The 12,829-nt window shown below is 39.9% G+C and overlaps 1 protein-coding gene across 6 annotated transcripts in view; it reads right to left on the minus strand.

Annotated features, from left to right (window-relative positions):
• dennd1a (DENN/MADD domain containing 1A) overlaps positions 1–10,333 on the minus strand; it is a 33,083-nt gene extending 22,750 nt beyond the window's left edge. For all 6 annotated transcript variants that reach the window (XM_076980798.1, XM_076980796.1, XM_076980797.1 and 3 more), the window contains exons 1-10: positions 10,175–10,333; positions 8,923–8,987; positions 8,721–8,764; positions 5,691–5,740; positions 5,472–5,591; positions 5,252–5,321; positions 4,764–4,844; positions 4,070–4,123; positions 3,658–3,768; positions 662–762 (exon numbers count right to left, since the gene is read on the minus strand). In XM_076980798.1, coding sequence (XP_076836913.1) covers positions 662–762; positions 3,658–3,768; positions 4,070–4,123; positions 4,764–4,844; positions 5,252–5,321; positions 5,472–5,591; positions 5,691–5,740; positions 8,721–8,764; positions 8,923–8,987; positions 10,175–10,191 — 713 coding nt within the window. In that variant the 5' untranslated portion in view covers positions 10,192–10,333. The remainder of the gene's footprint in view (positions 1–661; positions 763–3,657; positions 3,769–4,069; positions 4,124–4,763; positions 4,845–5,251; positions 5,322–5,471; positions 5,592–5,690; positions 5,741–8,720; positions 8,765–8,922; positions 8,988–10,174) is intronic.
• Between the last annotated feature and the right edge of the window lie 2,496 nt (positions 10,334–12,829).

A 12,829-nucleotide genomic window follows, 5' to 3' on the forward strand; every position in this document is an offset into this window, starting at 1 on the left:
TGTGTGTTCTCACCAGCAGTAGTCTATCAGGTGTTGAGTGTGTTCTCACCAGCAGTAATGTATCATGTGTTGAGTGTGTGTTCTCACCAGCAGTAGTCTATCAGGTGTTGTGTGTGTGTGTTCTCACCAGCAGTAGTCTATCAGGTGTTGAGTGTGTGTGTGTTCTCACCAGCAGTAGTCTATCAGGTGTTGTGTGTGTGTGTTCTCACCAGCAGTAGTCTATCAGGTGTTGAGTGTGTTCTCACCAGCAGTAATGTATCATGTGTTGAGTGTGTGTTCTCACCAGCAGTAGTCTATCAGGTGCTGTGTGTGTGTTCTCACCAGCAGTAGTCTATCAGGTGTTGTGTGTGTTCTCACCAGCAGTAATGTATCATGTGTTGAGTGTGTGTTCTCACCAGCAGTAGTCTATCAGGTGTTGTGTGTGTGTGTTCTCACCAGCAGTAATGTATCATGTGTTGAGTGTGTGTTCTCACCAGCAGTAGTCTATCAGGTGTTGTGTGTGTGTGTTCTCACCAGCAGTAGTCTATCGGGTGTTAAGTGTGTTCTCACCAGCAGTAATGTATCATGTGTTGAGTGTGTGTTCTCACCAGCAGTAGTCTATCAGGTGTTGAGTGTGTTCTCACCAGCAGTAATGTATCATGTGTTGAGTGTGTGTTCTCACCAGCAGTAGTCTATCAGGTGTTGGGGCAGAACTGGAATGTAAACATGTTGCCAGTACATGGGATACAGCATGGCTGCTGTACCATGGACACAAGCCGTTAACTGAAAGCGAGAGAAAATGTGTTCTGAAAATCCCTTATCAATGAATTTCATCCAAAGAAAAGCAACTATTCAAAGCAACTATTTCTTACAGCATATACAAAATATATGGAAGACACCTACAGCATGTTACTGCAGTCAGTTTAAATAAACAGGACATAATCATGACAGGCCCAGGCGAGAGAAATGAGGAAACAATCTTTTGTGCAATGCTTCCTACATTAGCAAAGGACTGTTTGCATAGTCCTGCAAAGTCATGTTTTAAGAATTAAAATAATTTTAAACAGCATTTGTAGTTTCGTTAGCAAAAGCATTGCAACCCCTCATCGATTCATACAAGTATGGCTGTACAATTCCATTTCTCATTTGAGCAGTGCAGCATGTTGTGACTTTAAAACTCAAGTGTGCTCATTGGAGTATTGGGAGGAAGACATGTCCATTCTCCATTTGGAAAAAATCTCCTCAACACCTAAAATACATTTTTCCAACAAAACAATCTGCTGCACCGCAACTATACACAATGGTGCATATGTTGCATCAATGTGTTTCTATCAACTGGATGCTGCAAAAGGCTGCTTGCAAATACGTTTTTCATTCAAATCTGGACACAGAAAACTGTGAACTGGTAACCCAATTCACCCAAAATTAAGATTTTGTGAAATAATAATGCCAATGTCCAAATAGTTTCAGCATCTTTCATAACAAGAGCAGTTCAGGTGTTCTATGAGCTACCCACACCATTGGTTCACACCCAATTTTCGACAATAACAATTTCAAAATACATCTGAAAATGGCAATCACTCTACATACACCTGAACTTCACCAGTTGAACTGATAGCAACCCACATTAATGCAAGTCCGCCACTCATAGTTGGGACACACGTTTGCAAGCATCATCGGCATGTACATTTGAACATACCATTCTCACTGATGAGCTTTAGACAACTGATAAGTTAAAGGCCTGCTCTTGGAAACTGCAAACCCAGACAAAATTTTTCAGGCATTCTTGACTATTTTTAGCCAGCTGATTACTCAAAAACTGGCTCTTGTAGCCCTTCCTTTAATACATGGCAAACCTAGTGCATATTAAATTTGTTTTAATCACTTTCTAAGGGAGCTCTTTACATTGGTTCTAAACCTATATTTAAAATCACTGACAAAAAGGCTGGGCCCTAACTTAGATTTGAATTTCAAATATCGTATTAACTAATCTTATTATGTTAACTGTTATAGCGCACCCACTGGCAAAAATACTCCAAATCAGTGGATTACCTAGATGTCCACAACTGAATGTTGTCATTGGACATGAATGTTGTCAAATTTCATGAATTGCTCAAAGAATTCTTTAATCTGTGTAGATTGACACACCTTGGAAACAATTTGATATTAAATGGGTGAGTATATTGTAAAAGTCCTAGAACTAGTTCAAAAAGTGCTCGTTTCTTTCAATCAACAACAGCAGCAAAGCCAGACGATTTATAAAATGTCTTATATTAGCATGGTTGTCAGGAGGCTCAATGATCTGCATTTAAAGAGGATAGATGTTCTACAAGTTCAACAAATCAGCTACCCGTACATAAGAAATCAGCTACAGCACCCTCTATTGGCCAAATACTATGAAAATCTATAGGCTTATTGAAAGTCCTGGATTGTACAGACCATTGAAGTTTCCAGCCTTACATCTACATCATCCTTCATGTGTCATGGAAGACAAGTTTCAAGACTCTTCTGTGTCCTGGCTCCCAGACAGTGTAACAAACTTCCTCTGGCTGTCCAGACAGCAGAGTCCCTCGCTATCTTCACATGCAGGCCATATATTGCGAGATTTTGGGGAACAACCTCTTTCCCTCAGGTAGAGCATTGAAGACGGGTCGTGGCTGGGTCTTTCAACATGACAATGACTCAAAGCACAAATCCAGGATAACCAAGGAGTGGCTCCGTAAGAAGAATATCAAGGTTCTGGAGTGGCCTAGCCAAGACCTAAGCCCTATAGAAAATCTTTGGAGGGAGTTCAAACTCCGTGTTTCTCAGCAACATCCCAGAAACCTGGCTGATCTGGAGAAGATCTGTGTGGAGGAATAGGCCAAAATCCCTGCTGCAGTGTGTGCAAACCTGGTGAAAAACTACAGGAAACATTTGACCTCTGTAATTGCAAACAAAGGCTACTGTTCCAAATGTGTTCAAAAACATATTTGGAGCAGTAACACAAATAAATTATTTTTAAAATCATACATTGTGATTTCCGGATTTTTCGTGGACATGCACCTAAGATGAAAATTTCAGAACCCTCCATGATTTCCAAAATGGAGAACTTGCAAAGTCGCAGGGTGTTCAAATACTGTACTTATGCATTATTTAAAAGGATCACCTGTGCTAGAATGCGTTCTGTGTAAATGACAAAGCACTTTTGTAAAGGTACATCTGTTGACTGGCTGATGTGACACCTGGTAAATGCTCATTGAAGCTGGTTGCCTAATGGTGGTGGTGTCGTATGCAACAGCTGCCCAAATTTACTTGAAAAACATTATTTACTAGTTACAATGGCCCCATCAACAAAACATGTGACAACCATGGTATGTACAAATGTCGCCATGTTTTGGATAGCATTTTGGATAGTATCCCACTCAGAAATGTACCCGTTTTGTATGGCTTAAGCCATGTAATCAGAAACTCCAAGAATTCTGTCTCTAGGGATCAAGTGTTGTTGCAGAATATTTTACTGCACGAGTAAGTTAATGGCTACGAAGAAGATATTTTGTAAATTTTGTGCACACATATCTTATAGTTCAGAAAGGATTTTGACTTCAATGTACATATCACACATATACACAGCTACCCAGAATAATACCTGCTTGCTGCAGAGGACAGACCTACAGATCTATACTGAAAGACACTCACAGTGCTCAGTTTGCTGGAGCTGATGAGGACTCTTCGCTCATACAACATGCTTGCATAAAGATGAAGCATGTTATTCACATCCACTGCTACAAAATACTCTGTGAGATTCCTCTGCAAAAAAGAAAAAAAGAAACTTAGCGAAATCAGGAAGCCGAGTTCTAATTTGTAACAAACACAGCAAGAAAAATTGCCATTAAATCCCATGAAAACAGTCCTCCTCTGAAGCTCCTCATAACTACTCTGATCTAGTATGTAGTAGCTAGTGTGCACTGAATTATTCTGGCATGCTCAGTGCTTAAGTGTGTATGCAGCAGTTAATTATATAGTGTCCAATGCAGGCTACTGTATATCACTAAAAGAACCAGTAATACACATAACTTTAGTGCAGTGTTTTCGCAGTTGGTCAACTCACATTTTCAGGAATACTCGGCAACTCCCTTAGATCAGGCACTGAAAAATAGGCGTGCTAGAAATACAAAGAGAAAGGAATAATGAGAAAGAGGAAGAAGAAGTGAAAGAGGAAGAAGTGTGAGAAATTGAGTGTGTGTGTGTGTGTGTGTGTGTGTGTGTGTGTGTGTGTGTGTGTGTGTGTGTGTGTGTGTGTGTGTGTGTGTGTGTGTTTGTTTGTGCTGGTGTGTGTTTGTTTGTGCTGGTGTGTGTTTGCATGCATGTGTCCTGGGCAACCTTATTTAACTACTGGTGCACCACAATAAAGTAGATAAACACCACAACAATATGTATAAACTGAATATTTGTGCAAAAAAACTTCGAAGACCCTGCACATAAAAACATCCAGTGTTCCAAACCTAATAAGCTTATAACCTTTTTGGGCTAAAGAATAATTATCTAAAGCAAGCACCTGAACATGTACACCTTTCCTTCCAAAATGCTTCCTGGCAATAGACAGGTAACCAAATTGTGTACACAATCATCAAATACTGTTTCTCATTCAAGTTTAACTAAAGACCTCCAGGTTTGCACATAGGCTTTGAATTTGCAGTGAGAAATTTAATGTGACCATACAATACTAGCTTGCATGTCCACATCTAAGTAAACAACCCACCAACTCATCTATGTTTGCGTGTGTAAATGGACAGCAACATTACCACACTCAGATGTACAGGGACCCCAGGGTCAGGTATGGGTAATGCATGAAGAGACTCTAACAACTCCCTCCATCGACCATCCTGTACATAGAAATATACATAGTGAATAAAAAAATAACAGCATTTCACCAAAAATAACATGTTTTCATCCCTAAACATATGCAGTAATCCCGGATTTCTGTTGTTTATACAGTAGAATGACCATATATCTTTCCAGTAAAGTAACAAATTAATAGTTACTCCCACATAATTTGTAACAATGTCAGTGTCTTGCAGTGTGTCTAATACATCTGCTTCTGACTGACAGAGTGTATGTATTAGATCACTGTATCATGTAACTAGATCTTATTACCTATATGTGTGATTATGTCACTGCCATTGACAGAAAGCATGTGTAATGAGACCATTGCTCCTGATACATGTGTGATAATATTACTGTCACTGACTGTAATCATAATCGGAAGGGGGGGGGGCGTGATGTCACTGACCTGTCCTTTAATGGTGTAGTCTGCCAACACGTTCAGCAATTTATAGAAGACTTCAAACCAAGGTAGATAACTATACATACACACACACACACACACCTGTTTGTTAATTTTTCTCTACGACACCTCACAGCTGGTATGCACTCATATAAATACACAGAAAAAACCCACACAAAATATTTAGCACTCTGTAGGAACAAACTACACACACACACACACACACCTGAGGATGCAGTAGCAACTCTGAGCTCCAGATGAGAGGCGGCAAAATCCGAAGCGCTGCTTACTGTCAATATCAGTCAGCACAAACGTGAAGTTCTGCCCCACCTGCCCTACTGCCAGACTGGCTCAAAGAGAAGAGACACTCGTCAGCCTGAGCAAATACACGACAAGCACAAACTATTAGGACCGTTTCTAGAAGGTGAGCGCATGTGAGAGATACCTGTCCACACTGAATGGGAAACAAAACTTGGGCACAGTCTGCAAAGTTTCCTGAAAGACACCAGCGTAAAAAATAAAAATATAAATACACAGTTATGCTAGCACTGTTAAACTAAGCTAAACTTTAATATCTACCAATGTTGAATACGTGGTATAATTTTCAGGTGAATTTACAAGAGTTCCTAGACTAAAAGGTTTGCACGTTTTGCTCTCTCCTATACGTAGGGATATGCACACACATTATCCTCCCTCCACCCCGACTTACCCCCACTAGAGAGCGACCGATATGATTTTTCTATAACCGATGCCGACGTTAAGTGGTCAGAGTGAGCTAATGGCCAATATGTGCTACAGATTTTACTGGCCAATATCTAAACATTTTCTGCTTTATTTGCATGCTGAAATATCACACTAATAATAACAAGTGCATGCACAACATTTCTGAACTTATCATTTATTGAACACTAAGGTAAACCATTTTTATTTTAAAAATTATAATAATTAAACTGAAAAAAAGAATTAATAGTAGTGCTGCAAGCACAACTGTCTGCATTTTTATATAAAACAAAGTCCTCAAGTAACCAACTGATAAAAAATGTTTAATGCACTTGACTTAGCAACGTCAGAACTCTTTTAGTGTAAATAACTTTGGTTGATGAATATTCGGTGCATCTCTAACTTATAACATTGGGGCAAATATGTTAAGCAAGCAAGCTACTGATAGTTTGACTACAGTTCTTAAAGTTACCTGCAAGTTATCTTACCTTCATACAGCTGTAGCATTAAACCAGTTCCTGACGGTTCTATGCTATTCGTGTTTTCTTTCTTTATGAAGCAACACTTCATAGTTTACTACTAATATATAGGCCTAGTAAATATAAGGCCAAATGACTCTGAAATATCACAATTTAAGCCTTAACTTTATCTACCAGAACTGTTGTTGCTGTTGTCTTCCAAAAAAATGGAAAATGTTGTATAAGCCACACCAGGCTAAAAGCCGCATATATCTACTGAACTGAATACATTTCACTGAACTGATCAATTTCCAAACGGTTCCTGTAGCATTTCACATGCGACAGATTTGGCTTTCAGCCGGTGTTGTGCCAAATTCCGACTCCCTGGCAGAATTCCGACTCCCCTCATTTATCCGCGCATAAAGACACTACAGATTATATTGTCAATTTAAGTTTCTATGCATAAATAAGAGCTAGTCTTCAATTATCCATCACAGCAAACGGCACGGCATTATCTATGTCCAAAGCCATACTGGCTCAAGGGTGTTAATTATTTTAAATAAAAAACACTGGCTATACCGAAGTTCACCTCTGACCAAATGACTTCGCAGTATAACAGCAGTATTATGTCTAAATATCTAGTTAGGACAAAACTAGAGGGCTCAATGAACCTTGATTATAATGAAGTTATAATCATTGTAACTCCCAAATATCATCTCTAGCGTCTTTATGCGTGTGTGCAAACGAGGGTAGTCGGATTCTGCCGGGGAGACACATGTTGGTTTGAAAATAATTATCCGTCGTGCCTGCTGCTTGCATGTGCTAAATGAAAATTAGCACTTTATCCTTTGATTTACAACTTTGACCTACCACCTGATTAACTTTCTGCTCCGCCTCCTGACGGGTGAAGAAAAATCTACAGAAAAGCCGCACCTCATTATAAGCCACATGGTTCAAAGCTTGGGGAAAAAAGTAGTGGCTTATAGTCCAGAAAATATGGTATATATATATGTGTGTGTGTGTGTGTGTGTGTAAGTGTGTAGCTGGGTGGGTTGGTGTTATAGGTCAACCCACACAACCACAACCACAACCGCACACACACACACACACACACACACACACACACGGTGAGAAAAATAAGTATTTGAACACCATGCGACTTTGCAAGTTCTCCTACATAGAAATCATGGAGGGTTCTGAAATTGTGAGAGATATAATCATAAAAAAATCCAGAAATTACAATGTATGATTTTTAAAAATAATTTATTTGTGTTACTGCTGCAAATAAGTATTTGAACACCTGTGAAAAGCAATGTTAATATTTGGTACAGTAGCCTATGTCTGCAGTAGGGATGGTGTTTCTGGGATGGTACTCCTCATCACTCCTCCAAACACGTTGACCAAAAAGTTCTCATCCGACCACAGAACTTTCTCCCATGACTCCTCTGGATCATCCAAATGGTTATGGGCAAATATAAGACGGGCCTGGACGTGTGATTTAAGCGGGGGAACCGTCCGTGCCATGCATGACTTTAAACTATGGTGTCTTAGTGTGTTACCCAGAGTAACCTTGGAAACAGTGTTGCCAGCTCTCGTCAGGTCATTGAGCAGCTCCTCCCATGTAGTTCTGGGCTGATTCCTCATCTTTCTTAGTATCATTGCAGACCATGAGGCGAGATCTTACATGGAGCCCCAGTGTGAGGGAGATTGACAGTCATGTTTAGATTCTTCCATTTTCTAATAATTGCTCCAACAGTTGATCTTTTTTCACCAAGCTTCTTTCCAATCTTGTGGAGGTCTACGATTTTGTCTCTGGTGTCTTTGGACAGCTTTTTGGTCTTAGCTATGTTAGTAGTTGGGAGTCTTACTGATTGTGTGGGGTGGACAGGTGTCTTTATGCAGCTAACGATCTCAAACAGGTGCTTCTAATATAGAATAATAAGTGGAGTGGAGGTGAACTTTTTAGAGGCGGACTAACTGGTCTTTGAGGGCCAGAATATTAGCAGATTATCAGGTGTTCAAATACTTATTTGCAGCAGTAACACACAAATAAATTATTAAAAAATCGTACATTGTGATTTCCGGATTTTTTTTATTTAGATTGTCTCACACAATGGACATGCACCTAAGATGAAAATTTCAGACCCCTCCGTGATTTCTAAGTGGGAGAACCAGCAAAGTTGCAGGGTGTACAAATACTTATTTTCCTCACTGTACACACAAACCCCCAATCCCCACCTCCATCCACCCAATGCAACACCCACACAAATTAAGAAAGTTAAAATGCTCCGGCAAACCTGATCAGAATAGCCATCAGGGAAAACCCTCCTCACCTCTGGCCCTGCTCAACACAAGCATTAAGAAAAAACATAAATGGATACTATTAGCATCTCCAATAAAAGAAAACTGTTGGAATAAAAATTTATATAGAGAAGAACAAATAAATGGGTCTATGCCTCTATAAATACAACATGGATACATGATATTCAAGAGTTTTACCTGCACCCACTAGCCCAGAATGCACCACTTCCACATACAACTCAAAGGTTGTCTCAGGGCTGTCCCTAAAATACAGATGTCAAAGGTTACATTTATTTCATAAGCAGTAACTTATTTGCCATTTCTACTCTGGCCCCAATAATGGAAAGACGGTTAACACAATCTGGAATAAGGTCAAGACTAATCCATATGATAAAAAGACATTAATCTTGTATATAATATCCCCATTGCCAACACAAGGTTTCCTCGAGACATAAAACACTTTTTGCTTAAATAAAAAGAAACTGCCTTATTCTCAACTGTGCCACTCAGTTCCCAATTATTACAAACCTATTTTTTTCAGCAAGTGTTTATATTTAGGAGTGAGATCGCGGGCCCAGCAACAACTTAGATAAAAAACAGGCTACACTCCTAAATAAAACTTAGAACGTACAGAGTCCACTGAAACTGACTCAAATAAATCAACGTTTACTAGACCCACGTCCGTCAACATGAGATCAGGGCCTGCCAATCTGTGTATCTAAATAAAGCATATCACCTTATTAGTACAGTTAACGCATGGCAGTCCAGTAGCTTACACAAGTGACAGGGGCAACCTAGACAATTGTTACCTACACGGATGATGTTCTAGCCACAATGGAAAAGCCTCATATTCATCATACATCTAATGAAACAAAAAAAGCCAACAGTAGGTCGTTGTTTCGCCGTCTTGTAAACAGAAGTGTGTGAGTCTGCGAGGACGGAGGGTGTTAAACAGACGTGTGTGCGGAGTCCTGTATCCTACTGTTGTGGTTAGCCAGCTCGCCATGTCCACTTCTCCTCTTGTGATAATAACACTTCTGCTGGGCGTCCCGTATATCACAGCGTTTACAGTGAATATGTGTGGCAACGACATAACTACGATATATACTCCATTACTGTCACTAAACCATGTATTATGACCCTTGACGTAACCATATATTCATTATTTATTAGCCTTATTCAGTATTTCCACCTCCTTTTGTGCTACATTTACACACACCTTACTCAAAACAGTAAATAAAGCGTGTAATAAGCGAACCAGCAGCTATTCGTCCATTAAAGCGACCAGAACTCATAAGTGACTCCATCAGTGTTGGTCATTAAAGGTGTGAACCACACAGTGAACACAACGCCTGTTCAACTAAGCAGCGCGTCGCAACAAGTCGCAGCAGGCCCAGGGGTTTGTGTAGATTAACAAGAGGCTATCGTGGTCAGAGAGAGGGACACTTACTTGATGCGGGACCCCATTCTCGTGTGTTTTTGTGACCGCTTCTCCCCGTGTAACGGTACGGTAATAACAGACCGATCAAGCGATATTCCCCAGGTAACGCTGTCACGTAGTACACAGGAACGCCATACTCTCCACGCGCGGGTCACGGTACTCGCCGCAAGCAGGAATTGTGGGGATTGTAGTTTTAGGAAGAGTTATTTCCTAGGGGTTTACAGAAAAGTGAACTACATTTACCAAATAGAGCTTAGCCGTGACCCAGAAGTCGCGTGATACAGAGACGCAGAGTCCGAAGACAACTATATATTACTTCAAAGGCTATAGGCTTAGTAAAAGCTGTTGCGCAATGTTAGCGTCTTTCCTAAACGACGTGTTTGTAACATTACTGCGTTGAACGTCTGTGTCAGCTGTGAATCTCTTTGGAATTGCATGAGACTCTATTTTATCTAGTCTACAGTGTGAGGAAACGAGGAAATAATTCCTTTCAAATGGTAAATTTGTAGTTCCTCAAAAGCTTAAGTGTGCTCCAATTGAATCAGACAAACATGAATATTACAATCCCTAAATCCCTATCTTATATTCATCACCGATTACATGTGCCAATATACACTAGCAAAGATATAGAGGGGAGGAATTCAAGGAACTGAAACCGGACTAGAAACCACATCACCCATCCACAGTGCCATGAATGTGTGTATTTATTTTATTACTTTTTTGTCGTTCTCTCCGATCCTTTTTAGATTTTAGATTTATGTATTAAGTTCAAAATGTAGTAAGAAGCATTAAGTCTTTCAAAATATAAACTTTTCAAAAATCTGTTTCAAAACAGTATGCTGAGGGAAAGTAACGAAGCTTTAAATCATTGCAAGTGGTTTTGTTGTTTGTTTGTTTGTTTGCTTGCTTTGTTTGTTGTATGACTTCCCAGCTGCTACTGCTACCTTCAAAAATTCATACGTAAAAGCACGTTTTTTTTTCAAGGGGCCATATTCATTCTCGCCGTCAGTGACATATATTGTAGTCATGGTTAACTGATCAGCTGCATGCATAAGTCTGCAGGTGCCAGTGATATGTGCATTTAAAAGTATTGTAGTTTGTAGAGTATTGTAGAGCAATCAGTGTATTGTGTCTCCCTGACATGATATGTATTATTTGAAGTGTAAATGAAGATCCATTTGCAGAGTGGAGGTAATATCTCTTTTAATAGAAACTGTCCGAGTCAGCAGCGTGTTGGTAAGCAGGCAGAAGTAAAGTAGGAAAAGGCTGGAGGCAGGAACACCAAAGGAGAAACTATTTCAAAACTAGGCAGAGGTAGCAGAGTCCAAGGCAAAGGCAGAATAGATATAAGAGACCCAAAATAACAACATCAGGTAATAAGTCAGAAATTTCACTAGAAAACAGCTTGGTGTGCACTCGTAAAACGTATATACGGTCACTCGCGAAAGTATAATCTATTAATATAATAATTTATATTAAATTATATATATTTTTGCTGATGCTGGTCCAGCGTGTCGCGTGCCAGTGACTATGCCTCGGCGTGCCAACGGTGGCACGCGTGCCATAGGTCGCCGACCCCTGATCTAGAATATCTAGTACTTGGGTGATGAGGACCTCTGGTGGTGGGCCGAGGAAGCGACATTGGATCTGACATGTTTTGTTTCATTTTTTTATTTTATTTTATGATGAGCATTTGTTTGAGCACAAGCCACTGTATCTCTTGTGCCGGTCCCAAGCCCGGGTAAATGGTGAGAGTCAGGAAGGGCATTCGGAAGGGCATCACTTTTGCCAAAACAAATATACTTTTATATATTCTTCTAAGAGATACCATACCAGATTAGTCGAAGCCCAGATTAACAAAGGTTGCTACCGGTGCTGTTGACGAACAAGGTGTCAGTGGAAATTGTGCTACTGTAAGTCAGAGACCACAAGGAGGGTAATGTGCCAGGAGACAGAGAGAGATGAGGAAAGTCAAGAGTGTAGGACTGAGGGTGGGAACTCTAAATGTGGGTATAAAGATAAAGCAAAGGTGGAGAACTAGCAGACATGATGCAGAGAAGGAAGGTAGATGTTTTATTTGTCCAAGAAACAAAGTGGAAGGGCAGCAAGGCCCCACAGCACTGGAACAAGGTTTAAACTATTTTACCATAGTGTGGATAGACAGAGAAATTGAGTAGGGGTGGTCCTGAAAGAGGAGTTAGCAAAGAACGTAGTAGAGGTGAAAATAGTGTCAGACAGGTTGATGAAAGTAGATGTAGAAAGTCTGATGTTGAATGTAGTCAGTGGTAGTTACGCTCCACAGGTTGTATGTGAGGTAGAGGAGAAAGCGAGGTTATATGCAACATCACTAAGGCTGCCTTATGCCATTTACATAATATTGCTAAGCTGAGACATTTTTTTTGTTAGCTGATGCAGAGTAGCTGGTCCATGATTTTGTCTCATCAACTATTGTAATGGTCTTCTAATCGAATGCTCTATAGTCCCAAAAAGGAACTACAACTTTTACAGAATGCTGCATCTAGAGTCCTAACTAGGGCTAGAAAATCTGATCATATTAGCCCAACTCTCTTAGCATTATACTGGTTTCCGGCTAAATATAGAATTGATTTAAAAATTCTTCTGTTGATCTATAAGGCCTTAAAATGGTATTGCTCCACAATATCT

This window comes from Brachyhypopomus gauderio, chromosome 18, assembly GCF_052324685.1.
Source record: "Brachyhypopomus gauderio isolate BG-103 chromosome 18, BGAUD_0.2, whole genome shotgun sequence".
NCBI classification, from domain to species: Eukaryota; Metazoa; Chordata; class Actinopteri; order Gymnotiformes; family Hypopomidae; genus Brachyhypopomus; species Brachyhypopomus gauderio.